The sequence below is a fragment of the Mobula birostris genome, chromosome 23 (genome assembly GCF_030028105.1).
Source record: "Mobula birostris isolate sMobBir1 chromosome 23, sMobBir1.hap1, whole genome shotgun sequence".
Lineage (NCBI taxonomy): Eukaryota > Metazoa > Chordata > Chondrichthyes > Myliobatiformes > Myliobatidae > Mobula > Mobula birostris.
This window is the reverse complement of record NC_092392.1, coordinates 42,112,726-42,127,929: the sequence shown is the minus strand read 5'-3', so window position 1 is coordinate 42,127,929 and position 15,204 is coordinate 42,112,726. Positions and strand designations below refer to the sequence as shown.

General features: G+C 37.1%; 1 protein-coding gene across 4 annotated transcripts in view; it reads left to right on the top strand.

The window, feature by feature from the left end:
• LOC140186654 (T-complex protein 11-like protein 2) overlaps window positions 1–14,929 on the top strand; it is a 41,459-nt gene extending 26,530 nt beyond the window's left edge. For all 4 annotated transcript variants that reach the window (XM_072241057.1, XM_072241056.1, XM_072241058.1 and 1 more), the window contains 7 exons: window positions 2,608–2,728; window positions 4,020–4,240; window positions 4,442–4,578; window positions 5,309–5,493; window positions 7,478–7,659; window positions 9,411–9,583; window positions 11,226–14,929. In XM_072241057.1, the coding sequence (XP_072097158.1) occupies window positions 2,608–2,728; window positions 4,020–4,240; window positions 4,442–4,578; window positions 5,309–5,493; window positions 7,478–7,659; window positions 9,411–9,583; window positions 11,226–11,467 (1,261 nt within the window). In that variant the 3' untranslated portion in view covers window positions 11,468–14,929. The remainder of the gene's footprint in view (window positions 1–2,607; window positions 2,729–4,019; window positions 4,241–4,441; window positions 4,579–5,308; window positions 5,494–7,477; window positions 7,660–9,410; window positions 9,584–11,225) is intronic.
• The last annotated feature ends 275 nt before the right edge of the window (window positions 14,930–15,204 follow it).

The window sequence follows — 15,204 nt, the reverse complement described above, 5'->3', positions numbered from 1 at the left end:
TTGGGTGACAACAAGCTTTCACTCCCAGATGAGCTCAATGCCTTTAATGCTCGCTCTGACTTCCAAAACACTGAGGCACCTTCACGAACTCCCACAGCCCCCAATGACCCTGTGATTTCAGTCACAGAGGCCGATGTGAGAGCACCTTTCTGGAGGATGAACCCACGGAAGGCATCCAACCAGACAAGGTGCCTGGCCAAGTACTAAAGACCCGTGCTGATCAACTGATTTGCATGCTCACCAATATCCTTAACCTCTCGCTTTGGCAGTCTGAGGTCCCTACCTGCTTCGAGTGGGCTTCAGTTTAACCGATGCCTAAGAAGTACGTGGTAACCTGCCTCAATAACTATCATCCAGTAGCACTTGCATCCACTGTGATGAAGTATTTCAAGAGGTTGGTCATGAAACATATCAACTCCTGCCTGAAAAGCAACTCTATCTGTTCCAATTTGCTTACTGAAACAATAGGTCAACAGCAGATACCATTTCATTAGCTCCTCACTCAACCCTGGCATATCTGGACAATGAAGATGCATACATTAGGATGCACTTCATTGAATGCTTGGCATTCAGTACTGTCATCCTCTCAAAACTAATCAATAAGCTTCAACACCTTGGTCTTAATATCTCTTTGGGCTACTGGATCCTCTGTTTCCTTACTTGCAGACCAGTCAGGTCAGATTTGTAATAACATCTCCTCCATAATCATCATCAGCACAGGTGTACTAGAAGGCTGTGTGCTTTGGCCTCCCCCCCCCCCCCCCCACTCCACTCTACTCATGACTGTACAGCCAAGCACAGCTCTAATGCCATATCTAAGTTTGCTGATGACACCGCTGTTGTTGGTCGAATCAAAGGTGGTGACAAATCAGCATATGAAGGAGATAGAAGATCTGGATGAATGGTGCCACAACAACCTCTCAATCAATGTTAGCAAGATCAAGATCTGTTTATAGTCGACCTTCACTAATCTGACTACCTGTAATCCGGTTCCTTCAATAATCCAGCACTGATTATGCCTAATGTGATCCTCTTATAATTCGGCATTTTCACTGATCCAGCACTCCTCAGACCCCAATGGTGCCGGATTAGTGAAGGTCAACCTGTATTAACTTTCAGGAGGAGGAAACTGGAGGTCTATGAGCCAGTCTGCATTGGGGGATCAGAGGTGAAGAGGGTCAGCAGTTTACGAGGGGTGATTGATAAGTTCGTGGCCTAAGGTAGAAGGAGTCAGTTTTACAAAACCTAGCACATTTATTTTTGCTACCTTTACACACTTAGTCCAGCGATCATGGAGCATACGGATCCCTTCTTTGTAGAAGTCGGCGTCTTGGACCTCCAGAAAGTGGTCCACAGTAGGGGTGATTGATATGTCCGTGGCCTAAGGTAGCAGGAGATGAGTTATTAACTTCAAACTTTCTGCATTTTCACTCAGAGTTGAACTGCATATGCATGTAACGAGAGCAGTATAACTCATCTCCTTTTGTCTTAGGCCACAAACTTATCAATTACCCCTGCTGTGGACCACTTGGAGGTCCAAGACACTCTCGTTACATGCATGTGCAGTTCGACTCTTTGAGTGATAATGCAGAAAGTTTGAAGTTAATAACTCATCTCCTTTTACCTTAGGCCACGAACTTATCAATCACCCCTGTTGTGGACCACTTCTACAAAGAAGTGATCCATATGCTCCACAACTGCTGGACTAAGTGTGTACATGTAGGAGGGGACTATGTTGAAAAATAAATGTGCTAGGTTTTCTAAAATTGACTCCTTCTACCTTAGGCCACGAACTTATCAATTACCCCTCATAAAATTCTTTGGTGTTATCATTTCAGAGGATGTGACCTTCGTCCAACACATAAGTGCAAGGGAGGGTCTTGATATGGCCTGGGCCCAGCACAAATAGATGTGTGGTGACAAATATATTGACTGGTTGCATCACAGCCTAATATGGAAACACCAATGTCCCTAAATGGAAAAGCCTACAAGAAGTTGTAGATACAGCCCAATCCATCATGGGTAAAGCCTTTCTCATCATTGAGCACATCCTCATGGAGTGCTGTCGCAAGAAAGCAGTATCCATTATCAAGGGCCCCCACCATCCAGGCTATCTCCTCTTCTCACTGCTGCTATTAGGAAGGAGGTATAGCAGCCTCGGCACCCACACCACAAGGTTCAGAAACAGTTATTACCTCTCAACCATCAGGCTCTTGAACCACAGGGCATAACTTTCCTCAACTTCAGTCACCAAACTGTTCCCACAGCCTATCGACTCATTTTCAAGACTCAATCATCTCGTGTTCTCGATATTTATTGCTTGCCATCTATCCTGTCCCGAACCATCCCAGTCCATCCTATTGGGTGCAGTCTTTCATTGATTTTATTGTGTTTATTGTATTTGCCCACAGAAAATGAACCTCAGAGTTGTATAGGGTGACACACGTATATCATGTGTAAGGAGTGCATTTTCCGTGTTCTCCATCATATTTGAATATAATTTTGAACTTTGCTTTTACTATAGATTTCAAAATATGTTAATTTTATAATTGAATAGTTAAACTGTAAATGTCAAATAATTTACTTAGGACCATCTTTTGTGCACAGTTTACAGAGGAGGGTAAAAGAAATAGTTCACAAAGCATTCTGGGACTGTTTGGAGGCTCAGCTAAAGCAAGATCCACCTGAATATGAACATGCTCTCTTGCTTTTGGGAGAAATTAAAGAGGTAAATAACTACGTGTTTCATTTTTTTCAGGTCATCATCTAGGTTTTGCCTTCTAGCTATAATTGATCAGGGGTATTATCTAGTTTCAAAAAGGAGTGGTTTAAAAAATGTTCTTCTTTGGTTAACTTTGATAAGAAAATAATCTCCATGGAAAAGTATTATTTGCAATACATTTGTCATTCAACATTTCCATCATTTTAAATGGTTCCTTAAGATTGTTATTGGTAGGGGGTGGTATTGGGGATAAGCTCCCACTACCTATTAAATGCTCCCAATGTCGTGTGTCTCAAATAGTCTCTAACAACCAGGTCCAGCTCCTAAACTTCACGTGTGGCTTAGCTAATAAGCCTGGCAGAACTGCCTCTACTGACAGGAGAAAGGGCAGTGGTTGGGTTACTTGCACCTTAAAACCAGTCACTTTGGGCAGATGGGGCTTGTCAGCCATGGTTGGCAGCTCATCTAGTAGAAGGAAAACTCTGATCTCAATCCTCTACTGCCTTATGGCTATACTGGATCATGGCGAAGGCTTCAGGAGTAAAGCTTGAGGAACAATCTGGAGCTGGAGTCCCTCAGGCAGTCCTACATAGAGTTCTGCAGAAGCTGGTGCCAGGCTGTATTGGCCTCTGCTGTTACTTTGGATTCATCAGCTGTGTGTAGAGGGAGAGCCTGCTGCATGGGCAACAGCTTGCTCTCCATACTGTAATACCCTGGCTTGTGTATCACATAGAGAGCTAGGATGCAGCTTCTATGGTTGACCCCAAACACTGGAGGGCCAAATGAAATGAGGTATTCACTTAAGGAGAGTTTTTGTTTCAAACGTAAGTGGTTCTGGCATTACTTCTGATAGTTCTTGCCCAGACCTCATTTCAGTTCAGCAAGAAAAATAACTTAGCAGGTTGTTGATAAAGAATAGTGTGTTTTGTTGTGGGTGAAGGCATTGAGAAGAAAACATGGATGGGATGAAGCAGTTTAATGTGTTGCCCCTGTTTTTCAAGTATTTCTTTATAGCCTCTTACTTTGTAATATGGTCCATGACCATAACATGTATTTATTGTTAATGATATCATCCATTTAAAATGTAGTTGCCTTTTCATTTTGCTTCTTCCTAACATTTTAGAATTTTTTCCATCCAGCACAATTTAGTTTAGAATCACAAAAAAAACCTTAAGGCGAAAGAAGTAAATGTTGATAATACTATTACGAAATTACTTACAAAATGTAACACCATCAAATACAATGTTCAGATACTAAGCACAGATTCTTTAATTTCACAACTATTGCTTGTTTTTAGACACTGCTGACATTTTTGATACCTGGCCAAAATAGACTCCGAAACCAGATCTCTGAGGTCCTTGATATGGATCTAATTCGACAACAGGCTGAACACAATGCTATTGACATTCATAAACTGGCTGACTATATAATCACCTTGATGGGCAAGTTTTGTGCCCCAGTTCGGGATGATGAAGTCAAAAAATTAAAATCGATTACAGAAACCGTGCCGCTGTTCAGGTAAATAAGATTTTCTTCGTAGAGTGGATTGAAAGTTATAAATTGCTACTTTCGAGCTTTTTGACCCTGAAACATTTTCCTTTATAATTGGTAGTTGATGTTAAAATGAGGAGAAATCCTTTATATACTTGTCAATATAACTGCACTTTTTCGTACATATCACCACTGAAGCTTTTAATGAGCTGTGTATTTCTTCATTAGAGAGATATTTCATGTTCTTGATTTGATGACTATGGATATGGTCAACTTCACCATTCAATATATTCGGCCACACATTCAACAGTGTTCTGTGGATTATGAGCGAAGCAAATTTCAGGATCTTCTCAACAAACAACCTGGTACGATAAGTGGATTTGTGCATAATCAATTTTTATTTTCCAACTTTTAAACCAGAAGGTTCACTGTTTCATCTTTTCTTGATGTGCAATGGCCATTAGTTTAGAATTAACGTTCCATTGTCTGAGAGGTTGAGCAGAAGTTTACGTGAAAGAAATTCTGATGCAGACATTTGATATTGCTCTCCAATGGAATGCTGCTCAGTTTTTGTTAAATTTGGGGGATGCAGAATGGTATCGGAAACATCTCGGGTCTTGTCGATTGATAATCCTCAAAATAGAATATAGCCTGTGAGACAATTTCTGTGCCACCAGAAGGAAAGAATGCCAGTAACAGGTTTGAATAATAAAACATGTTACATAGCACTTAATTACTTTTTATTTAGCGTTTAAGCAATAGTTATTTAGAAACTTTTTATCAATAAGAGCTAATAATGGGGTTAGTTCTAACAACGTGTAATGGTTGGTTCTAACATCGTGTAATATGCTGTAAACTTTTTGAATGAGTGTTCTTTATTTTGTTATCTTTCCTCATGCATTGCAATATCCCAGTAAAGCTGGTTGTATCCTTATCTAGTTTTAATGAAAATAGCTGTCCTATCTGTGAACTTGAAGCAATCTCTTTGTTAAAAGATGTTTATTTTTGTACAGAATTAACAAATATTTACAATGAGGAGGATTGCTGGAGGATTGCATATAACTCTTGGATAAACATAAATGTTTCTGTTTTTAGATGCCCTTGATCACACAACTCAGTGGCTTAAGGAGTCTCTTGCTGAAGTTTCAGCCTTGGGTCCCTCAGACACTTCCTGTGCCACCAATGGGAGCTCCAGTCTTTCTCTAAGTCCATCTTCTGTGCTAAACAATGCTTATTTGAAATTATTGCAGTGGAATTATGGCAATAAGCCAGTACCTGAGGTAAATTTATATATAAAGGAATGCCTTTTCAAAGTTTTATCAAACAAAAATTTGGAGAAGCGGAGATCTCTGACATGTTTCAACTAGGACCCTTTAGGGTTTATGATTTAGAGATGGATAGGAATTAACTGAGAACTTTTATCAAATTTTATGCCTAAAGGTTATATGGGGAAAGACAAAGGGACTTTGAATGTATCTGTGCCACATAGATACCGGCAATTTTATTTTTATTTTCCAGCAGAAGAATCCATCATTAAAAGATTTTAATTTCCTCAGCCCAGGAATAACTACAGTGAATTGACTGGCATTGCAAAATATATTTTCAACCTTTTGTTACTAGAGAAATGAAATTTTCTTCTCTTAATTCTCAGTTTTGAAATTTTCTCTGGTCTCATAGCACTTCTATGCTTTCTGCTGTTCTTGAGGATATGGGATAAACTTAGAGTCTTAATGGAAACATAATAACTATTTCTTTCGTTCTTTCTGTATGACTTGTATTTTTAAAAAAACACCACAATTAGAAGGGGGAATATTACACCTTAAGTTACATCTATCTGGACATTTTACACCATCAGCAAGGTCAACTAAAACGGGCAGGTAGAAGGGCATTTGCTTCCTTTCCACAGCAAACAATTGTGTAAATCTGCTTTAGCTGTTATATATGCCAGAGCATTTACTGACAACATCAAGATCTAGTCTGTTGTTAAATAGTTCACAGGGGAGCAATAATTCTTTCTTTTCACGCTTTTTAAAATCTCTGTGATCCATTTTGGATCGCTAAATTTGTATAACATTATGTTTATTGCCTTAGGGTTAGATTATCCAATCTGGATGCTTCAGATATCATAAAAGATCTTCCTAATCTACTTTCCATAATATTTGGGGATATAGTTACTGACTTAATTCCTTTTCCATGCCTTAATCCAGGAGTCATAATATCCTTGCTATTTAGAATTTCAGAGCCTAAACATATAGTAAAGCTGCCAGATTTTGTACCGGAAGCTCTGGTAGGCACATTCAGTCTTTGGAGTGTAGGGAAAAAAAATAAGTAGTGTCATTTGTACAGGAACTAAGGTGGAGTAGAAGAGGTCAAGATTATGAAGCAGCAGAGTAGAAAGTTACTGTATACTGGGCAACAACCCGATGAAAAGGGAGCTGCAGAAGAACCAAAAATCTGGCTGCTGAAGTAAATCGTCTAGTTTGGTTCTTTAAATAATGGAATAATGTGTTTGTTTGAGTAATAGATGCAGAAAAGTTTTATGTACTATAGTATGTTTTTAAAGGTGCAGTAATTTACTATGTTTAAATTTTTTTTATCCCAAATTAATATTATCAAGAAGTCATTATCAATATTCTGAATTGTGGTTTGTGCCTCTCTGCACAAAGCATGGTATTCAAAATATTTTTCTTTTTTTCTGTGATAAAAGAATAAATCGTTGTTGCCTTTTCACTTTGTACTTTCTATAACATAAAATCACTTGTCATTGCTTATGAGGATCAACTTAACTGCTTCCAGCATTCTGCAGCTGTTTGGAGAATCTAAATTTTGTAAGCAATGAAATATGATGTCTAACTTGCTTTGTATTTTCTGCTTTTCAATCTAAAAGATCTGTAAACCTTTGTATAGCACTACGCATGAATAACTTGCGCTGATGGACTTTATTGAATGTTGTCTGTATGGGAATCTTGGGCTTTGACCCACTGATGGCATAGTGTGTGATATTGTGAACTTGCCTTTCAGAACGAATATCTTGTTACTGTCAAATGATAGTACAACAGTAGAAGAAGGCCTTGGGAAAGGACACAGTTAATGTAATAATGTATACATGCTTTAAAGTGTTTGCCCTTGTGGCAAAGTGCAGCTCCTAGATATAGAGGAAGAACTAACAGCAGGAGAGCATCTTTTGTAGAATCACTTAATCAAGAACACTAATCACAACTAAATGTTTAGGCTTGTACTATTCAAATTGTATTTCTTTTTCAGACTCTTTTGACTGATCAATCTCGTCTCCAAAAACTACAGCAAAGACTTAACCAGCAAAAACTTGTCGCCTATCTGATGCTGATCATCTGCAACTTCGGGGGAACAACACTCTCAAGCCTTCCAGGCTTCTGTGACAAAGTAAAGAGAATTTTAGTTACCTTTCTTGAAGACATGAGTGAAAGGTAAGTTTGATTTCCATTGTTTGTCCTAAAGTTGTAATTGTTTTTGGAATTTGAGGTACAAAAGTTGCCACGTCAGCAAATGGTATTGGTTTATCAGGTTGCAGTCAGGGATAAATGTCTGCTTGCCTATTATTGAAATGAAGTTCTGAGATGATTACCAACTTTTTTTAGATTCGCATTTCCTTGAAATTTTAATTACAAATTAAGGAAATCTTTGCTGAGATAGGGCAGTGTAGTGCATCATGATGAACGTTCATAAAGAGAAAGATCTGGAACATTACTAACTCTGTGAGAATGCAATTTGCCTTAATTATGTCACCTGGCCAATAAGCAACTTCTTACTGGACTCTAAACCACTTTGTCATTTCAACAATGATGGGGAATGAGCAATAATTATCCATCTTGTCATTGACATCTACTTAATATGAAAAAATAAATCAACAAAAATGTCCCCCTGTGATTTATGTGATTGTTAAAAAAAAAAATTCCTTTCAAATATTCATCTGATCTAACTATGAGAGTTGCTATTGAATTCACTTCTACCATCCTTTTTAGGATAGTACAAGTGCATTTAAAACTGCTGAGAGAGTTGAGGGGTGTGTCGTAGCTTGGGAATGTTTTTTTTCTCCATTATTTGCCACATTTACGTTCTTTTGCAGCAAAAAGCATGCAGTCAATACTTCGGTATTGGAGTCATGTTACAACAAGATGCATCTTCGTGATCTCTTGTGAACTAAACAGTTTTATTAGGTTTTTGATGTTTGGGTTGGGAAATGGGGTGATATCCTTGGGCTCAGCTGTTTATGTCATCAAACAAAATTAATTTGAAAAGTAAGAAGCAGATTTGAGGGAAAAATCATTTAAAATGGAGACATTTCACAAACTCAACACGTATTTTAATTGCTGCTTGCATAGTCCTGCAAAAGATGCCCTGAATTTTGTCACTGAATGTGCATTTAAACTGCTGTAGTAAACAAAGGCCTAATGCAGCCTAGTTTGCTTTTGAAGAGAACTATGAAAGTCTCAAAGCACTTAACAGTGTGAGTGAGATAGGATTTCGAATGGTGTAATCTAATACCTCTACTGCCCCCTCCATCACCCCTCCCCAGGAAGGGGAATCATTTTGACACAGGATGCACAACAGACTGGCAGCTGAGTGTGTGTACTCTGAGGGAAGAGCAAGTGAACTGGGCCTAAATGCAAATTTGGAATGACAAGGTCATTTCATTGAAACAGGCGAATCCTGTGATGGTTTTGTCGGGTACAAATGTAGACTCCTTTTCCTGCCTGGAGGTCAGGAACTGGTGTTTCAAAATAGAGAATTAGCCACCAAGGATTGAAATGAAAAGAATTACATTTTCATCCTGAAAGTAATCGGTCTTTGCATTCTTCTACCCAAGAGAACTATGGAAGCAGCGTCACTATATTCAAGAAATTTTGATAGATTTTTGGATATAAATTGAATTCAGGAAGCAAAGAGGAACTGTCAAAAAAGATTGTTCATAACCTTAAGGAATGGTATATCAGGCATGAGGGGTTGAGTGTCAATTCCTATTTCAATTTCTTACGCTCAGTTTTTAGGCTGAATTGTACTTGCTTGCCTTTTTTCAATAATTCTCTGGTCTTTATAAGTCATCCCTAATTTTCGTCTGGCTTTGTTTGTTACACCATTGAAAATCATTTATTCAGTTTGAAACCGAATGCACTCAGCACTAATTTGACTGTTTTTCTTTACTGGTAATATTGTGAAGAAATTTCAATCTTGAAGAAACACTTAAAACCATAAGTGTAAGGGTATGTTGTGAAGTAAACCAAGCCTTAGTCGAACATGGATACCCTGACCTTAACAATGAAAGTCAAGCGAATCTCACAGGGCAAATCAGCAGCATTAAAGAAGAACGAAATCCTGTTCGCACCTTAATCAGTAAGTGGAAAATTTAGATTCACTGTTTTATATTACGGCTTCATATTTATGTGAAACAATTGAAGACTTTTTATTATGATTTTAAACTTATCTTTACCATCACGACTAGCCTAAGTTCATTATGTTCCAGTATTAATGGAAGTAACAGCTATGATAATGAAATGCACCTTTGCAACATTTGTCAATTTCAATAAGACTAATGAATTGATTGACTCATAGTTTACTATTAGGTACCATTATCTCCCAACTTTTTGAGTACAGATCTATATTCTGTTCATGAAAAGATAACTCTCTTAATTTCTTGTCTTAGTTCCAGTTTCTGGCTCAGTTTCTTCTGGTAGCACCATTAAAATTGAAGACAATTGATTCATGGTAGGGCCAGCTATAAAGGCTATCTGACAGTTTCAGTCCTCAGTCCCAGAATCATGCATATTTTCCCTTCTACAATCAGTTTATTTAGTTCACTTACTTCCACCACATTTTAATGCACCGTGTTCCAGATAAAATGCTTCCCATTTAAACAAGATCTCCTTGGATTTTTGTACCAATTTATTGTAAATCTCTGATCTCTGATTTCAGCAGCAGAAGGTTCAGAACCAGCAGTTCCTTGTTTATCAACATCCTTAATGATTTTTCTTAGCCCTCAGTTCCAGAATCCGACATGTTTCCCTTCTATAAGGCTTTCCAAGGTTATTGGGGGATATTAGTGACGTGGTGTATTTTCTGCAGTCCCTAACCATATAACAATTACAGAACGGAAACAGGCCATCTTGGCCCTTTTAGTCCGTGCCGAACTCTTACTCTCACCTAGTCCCACCGACCTGCACTCAGCCCATAACCCTCCATTACTTTCCTGTCCATATACCTATCCAATTTAACTTTAAACAACAACATCGAACCTGCCTCAACCACTTCTGTTGGAAGCTCATTCCACACAGCTACCACTCTCTGAGTAAAGAAGTTCCCCCTCATGTTACCCCTAAACTTTTGCCCTTTAACTCTCAACACATGTCCTCTTGTTTGAATCTCCCCCACTCTCAGTGGAAAAAGCCTATCCACGTCAACTTTATCTATAATTTTAAATATCTCTATCAAGTCCCCCCTCAACCTTCTACGTTCCAAAGAATAAAGACCTAACTTGTTCAACCTGTCTCTGTAACTTAGGAGATGAAACCCAGGCAACATTTTAGTAAGTCTCCTCTGTACTCTCAATTTTATTGTCGTCTTTGTCATTCATTTCTCAAAAAAATAAAGTGAGCCAGTCTTTGACACCAAAAGTTGGAGGAATGTGGGGGAGCGGGGTGGTGGGGACAGAATCAGTGCTTTGAAGGAGCAAATATGGATACTATTGGAACAAGTAAAAGCAATTATTTTGGATGCATTAATTAGGACAAGTGTGTGTTAAAATGCAGATAGGATAGAGACTGAAAATTTTGAGCATGTGAAGTATTCTGATTTTGTATGTAGATTTTTCTAAAGCTATTTGGTGGACTGGGCATTAAGAAGAGGGAAGATAAACAAAATTTAGTTCTACTTTTAATAGTTTTGAGAGTTTCTGCTTCTGTGCTTACCTGTGAAATTGAGATGAAATTGTGAGCCATCATCAATTTTAACTATAGAATGAAAACACTTTAATTTTCAGATAACCGGATTGAGCTATACATGAGAAATTTGCTCAATGTAGAGAATCATCAGAAGACTGTATCTGTTGCTTTGGGAGGTCTGGAACCCATACAAGCTGAACTGGAAGAGATTGGATCCCAATATGTCTCTATTATTAAATACAACAGACAAGTGTATGGGCCATTTTATTCTGGCATTCTGCGAAAATTGCTTTTCAGTGATCTTGCATCAGCAGGCACAACAACATCACCTTCCCCTTGAAAGAAGAAGGTTAATAAAAGGGAGCATGTCTGTTTTGTTTTTACTGTTTTATGTTGCATCTTCATACGTTGGCTGTAGTGAATGGTGTTATCTGCATAACACTTAAATATATTTAGTTAATTGCAAATATATAACATTTATTATTCTTCAGCAAAACTGACGAATCATATAAATTTATTCAAGAAAATCATTTGAGCCTAAAATTATAATGCATTTGTACTAAGTAATTCAGACGTTATTTAGTATTTTTAAATTGGCTATCACTATTAACTCATACCATGATTATGAAATTATGTAGTTTTTTTTAAAATACTAAACTAGAACTTTTTTGGTAATTGCATTAGTGCCCTTTTATCTCATGGAAATCATAATATTGATTGGGCATAGTAGTTAGCATAATGCTGTTACGGTACCAGCAACCCAGGTTCAATTCTGCTGCTGAATGTTAAGAGTTTGTACATTTTCTCCTGGTGCTCTGGTTTCCTCTTACATCCCAAAGATGTATGGATTAGTCGGTTAATTAGTTACATGGATGTAATTGGGCAACACAGCTCGTGTGCTGGAAGGATCTGTTACCGTGCTGTATCTCTAAATAAAAAATAAATAAATAATACCTGAAAATAAACATCACTTTGCTCCAGTGACACAAAAATAAAGCTGATGGAATCGGGATTTAATTTTCTGAAGCTGTATCAGATTGTTTGCAACCTTAGTACACGAGCAAAATAAATTAGAATTCAATTGTCTTAACATTGAGAAAGATGCGTAAGATGTACAGGTATCCTTTGGAGGCTAAGACCACTCTGTGTGCTGCTTTTCACACCTTTTAAATCAGCTGGAGCCCCTTTCAAAAATCCAGCAATGGAATTAAAGGGTTAATGAATTGAGAGCTTTTCACAAGGTCAATGGATTTAAGTTTCCATTGTCCTGTTTAAATACCTCCAATCAGGTTATTCCTTCATTAGAGTTCAAATGCTCTTAAGTTGCGTGATAACCAGAAAACATCTTTAATGAGCATCTTTAATGTAATAAAATGTCCCATGACACTTAGCAGGAAATTATTGAAAAAAATCAACCGAGTCATATGGAAGGTACTAAGGTAGGTGATAAAGCTTTATCAAATATTTTAAAAGAGATTTGAAATGGGTAAATGTAAGGCCCTGGAAGGATTTGAAAATGAATTTTAAAAACAATAGCATTGCATTATCAGCAGGTCAGCAAGCAGGAGAGTCGTGTAAGTGAGGTTAGCATCACCCGAGCTCAATACTTTTGAGATATTTGCACTCTTATTCGACGATGGCCGAAGATTTGGCATTCTCTCACCTGTCTTCTATGTTTCTGATTTTCTCCTTTTATGACATTCCAGCAACACTTTCAACAAGCTTTTGATTACTGGCCCTAATATCTATATGGCTTGGTGTCAAATTTTGTTTTGATAATGCTTTTACTAATTATATTGGGACACATTACTAAATTGTAATATAATTTTTTCTGAGGGGGGTTGCTTAAGGTTTCTGCATCAATACCTTGCTGTACAAGTTACATTGACCTTCAACTTAACGGTTTGTTTTTTAGTTTTGTTTTGCATTTGGGGGGGAGTATTATGTCATCAGCAGCTCATGGACCTTGATTCTTTAGCATTTATATCATTAAAAACTTTCAACTTAGAAAAGTGGTTGTAATTGATATTTGCATTTGGTTTGGGTTGTTGTATAAATTTGTATTCTGCATACCTGGTGTCTAGCTTAATTTGCATGGAATAGGATATGTAGTCCAATTGATGACACGTATGATACTCTTGCTGTAAGTACACACTTGAAGCACATTGGTGCTCAGTTACTTGTTTTTGTTAAGTGCGAGACCCAAAAATATTCGAACAGTATTCAGTACATGGGGATCTTATTTGCATGGCAGGCTTTTGACTTTTACAGGTACAATGTTAGCGCTAACTGACATAAGCAGTAGTTCTTAAATCAAAGGCATTTATTTAATAATTTTACATTGGCAGGTTTATAATCAGTAACTTTTCAATTTTAGCTTTGAAGTACCCTATCAGTAGGAAATTTGAGGAATGCTTTCTGTCATTCGTTGTTGGGTAACTTTTTCCTATGTGATGCACAAGATGTGTATTTCTATCCATGTACAGACTATTCTATTCATTGAACAACTGTATTTCATGAGTTGGTAGAGATTCTTGACCACATAGTTTTAAATCAATTCAAAATGTTCTTTCATTTTGTATGGGACAGATTTACAGTTATATTGTTTGAAAATTTAAGGATCAGCCCTCTGCAATGTAGAAATGAAAACCGGGCTGCAGGATTACATGCTTGTATTGGAACAACTTTAATATTGTTGAACATCGTCAGCATTCATGGATACCCGCCCAATTTTTCTGCTCAGTCCTTTGCCCAATACATAACCCAAAACAATGATATATTTTGTTCTGAAGGTTTGAAACTATAGTTCAATAATCAACTTTTTTGTGTGAAATAGTGGAAGGAAAGCTAATGATGTGGTTTCTCTATCATTTTCTAGACTCTATCCACTTTTATATTTCAGTGCTCATGTAGATTTCACCGTTTATTGCTTATCTGAAGCTGATGATATTCTGGGTGATGCTGATGTTATTTTGGTTATCTAAGGTAGATAATTCTATTGGTAATGCAAGACATATTCAACCTAAAGGAAACCACGTGATTGACCATGAGAAAGAAAGTAACTTTTGAACCTTGGCCAGACTGAGAACAAAAATACAACTACTTCCACATCTCTATGTGAATGCAAGAGAGTAAAGTTTTGTTGGTGCTGTCATTTTAATTGCCATATTTCAACTCTCATTAAGAATCTGTATTTTAAAAGAAAATTGAAGTTTTAAGTTTTATACAATAAAATCATATTAATCCTTGTGTTTTTTAAAAGATTTATATTAATCCTTGTTTTTGTTTTAAGACTTAAGCATCTTGAAAGCATCCTTCTTGTCCATTGTTTAAAATATGCATAAATGAGGGGATTTTGTGTTTTCCTTTACTTGTAGAATTAACTTCTGGTACTACTCTTTGGTGATAAAGATTGACAGGAGTACATACAAAGGTCACGATGCCAGCAGCACTTTCACAGATCTATTTGTAATTTACCTGTTCCTATGATGGGACAATGGACGTACACCAACTATGTAAAATCTTATTTATTTATAATACTGTTTAATTATGTTAGCATTTAAATGTATTATTTTTAACAGCAGTGAGAGACAAATGGTATTATTCATCAGTAAAAGAGCTTGTGCACTATTTATAGTCTGTTGTATATTTTGAACTTGTGATCCTTCTCAAATATTTCAACGGCTGCAGCGATCTCTATTCATATTTAAGCTCATTTCAATTCTGGTCAGCAGTGGGTAGTGGAAACCCTTTCCTCGGGGGATCCATTTATCCATACTTACTTGTGGCTCAATAAATTGAGAGTTCTTAAATTTTCTTCCTAGTAAATCACTGCAGGCTAGTTACAACACTGTTCATCTCCTTGTAATACATAAATTGCTGGAGGAACTCAGCAGGTCAGGCAGCATCTATGGAAAGGAATAAATCAATGTTTTTAACAATGTGCTATTTTCTTGAAAAAATGTAATTTGTTGAATTATGAAAATATAATGCTGTACAACTGGAGTTTCATAAGACATAGGAGCTGACTTAAGCCATTCAGCCCATCAACTCTGCTCTACCATTCCTCAGGGCTGA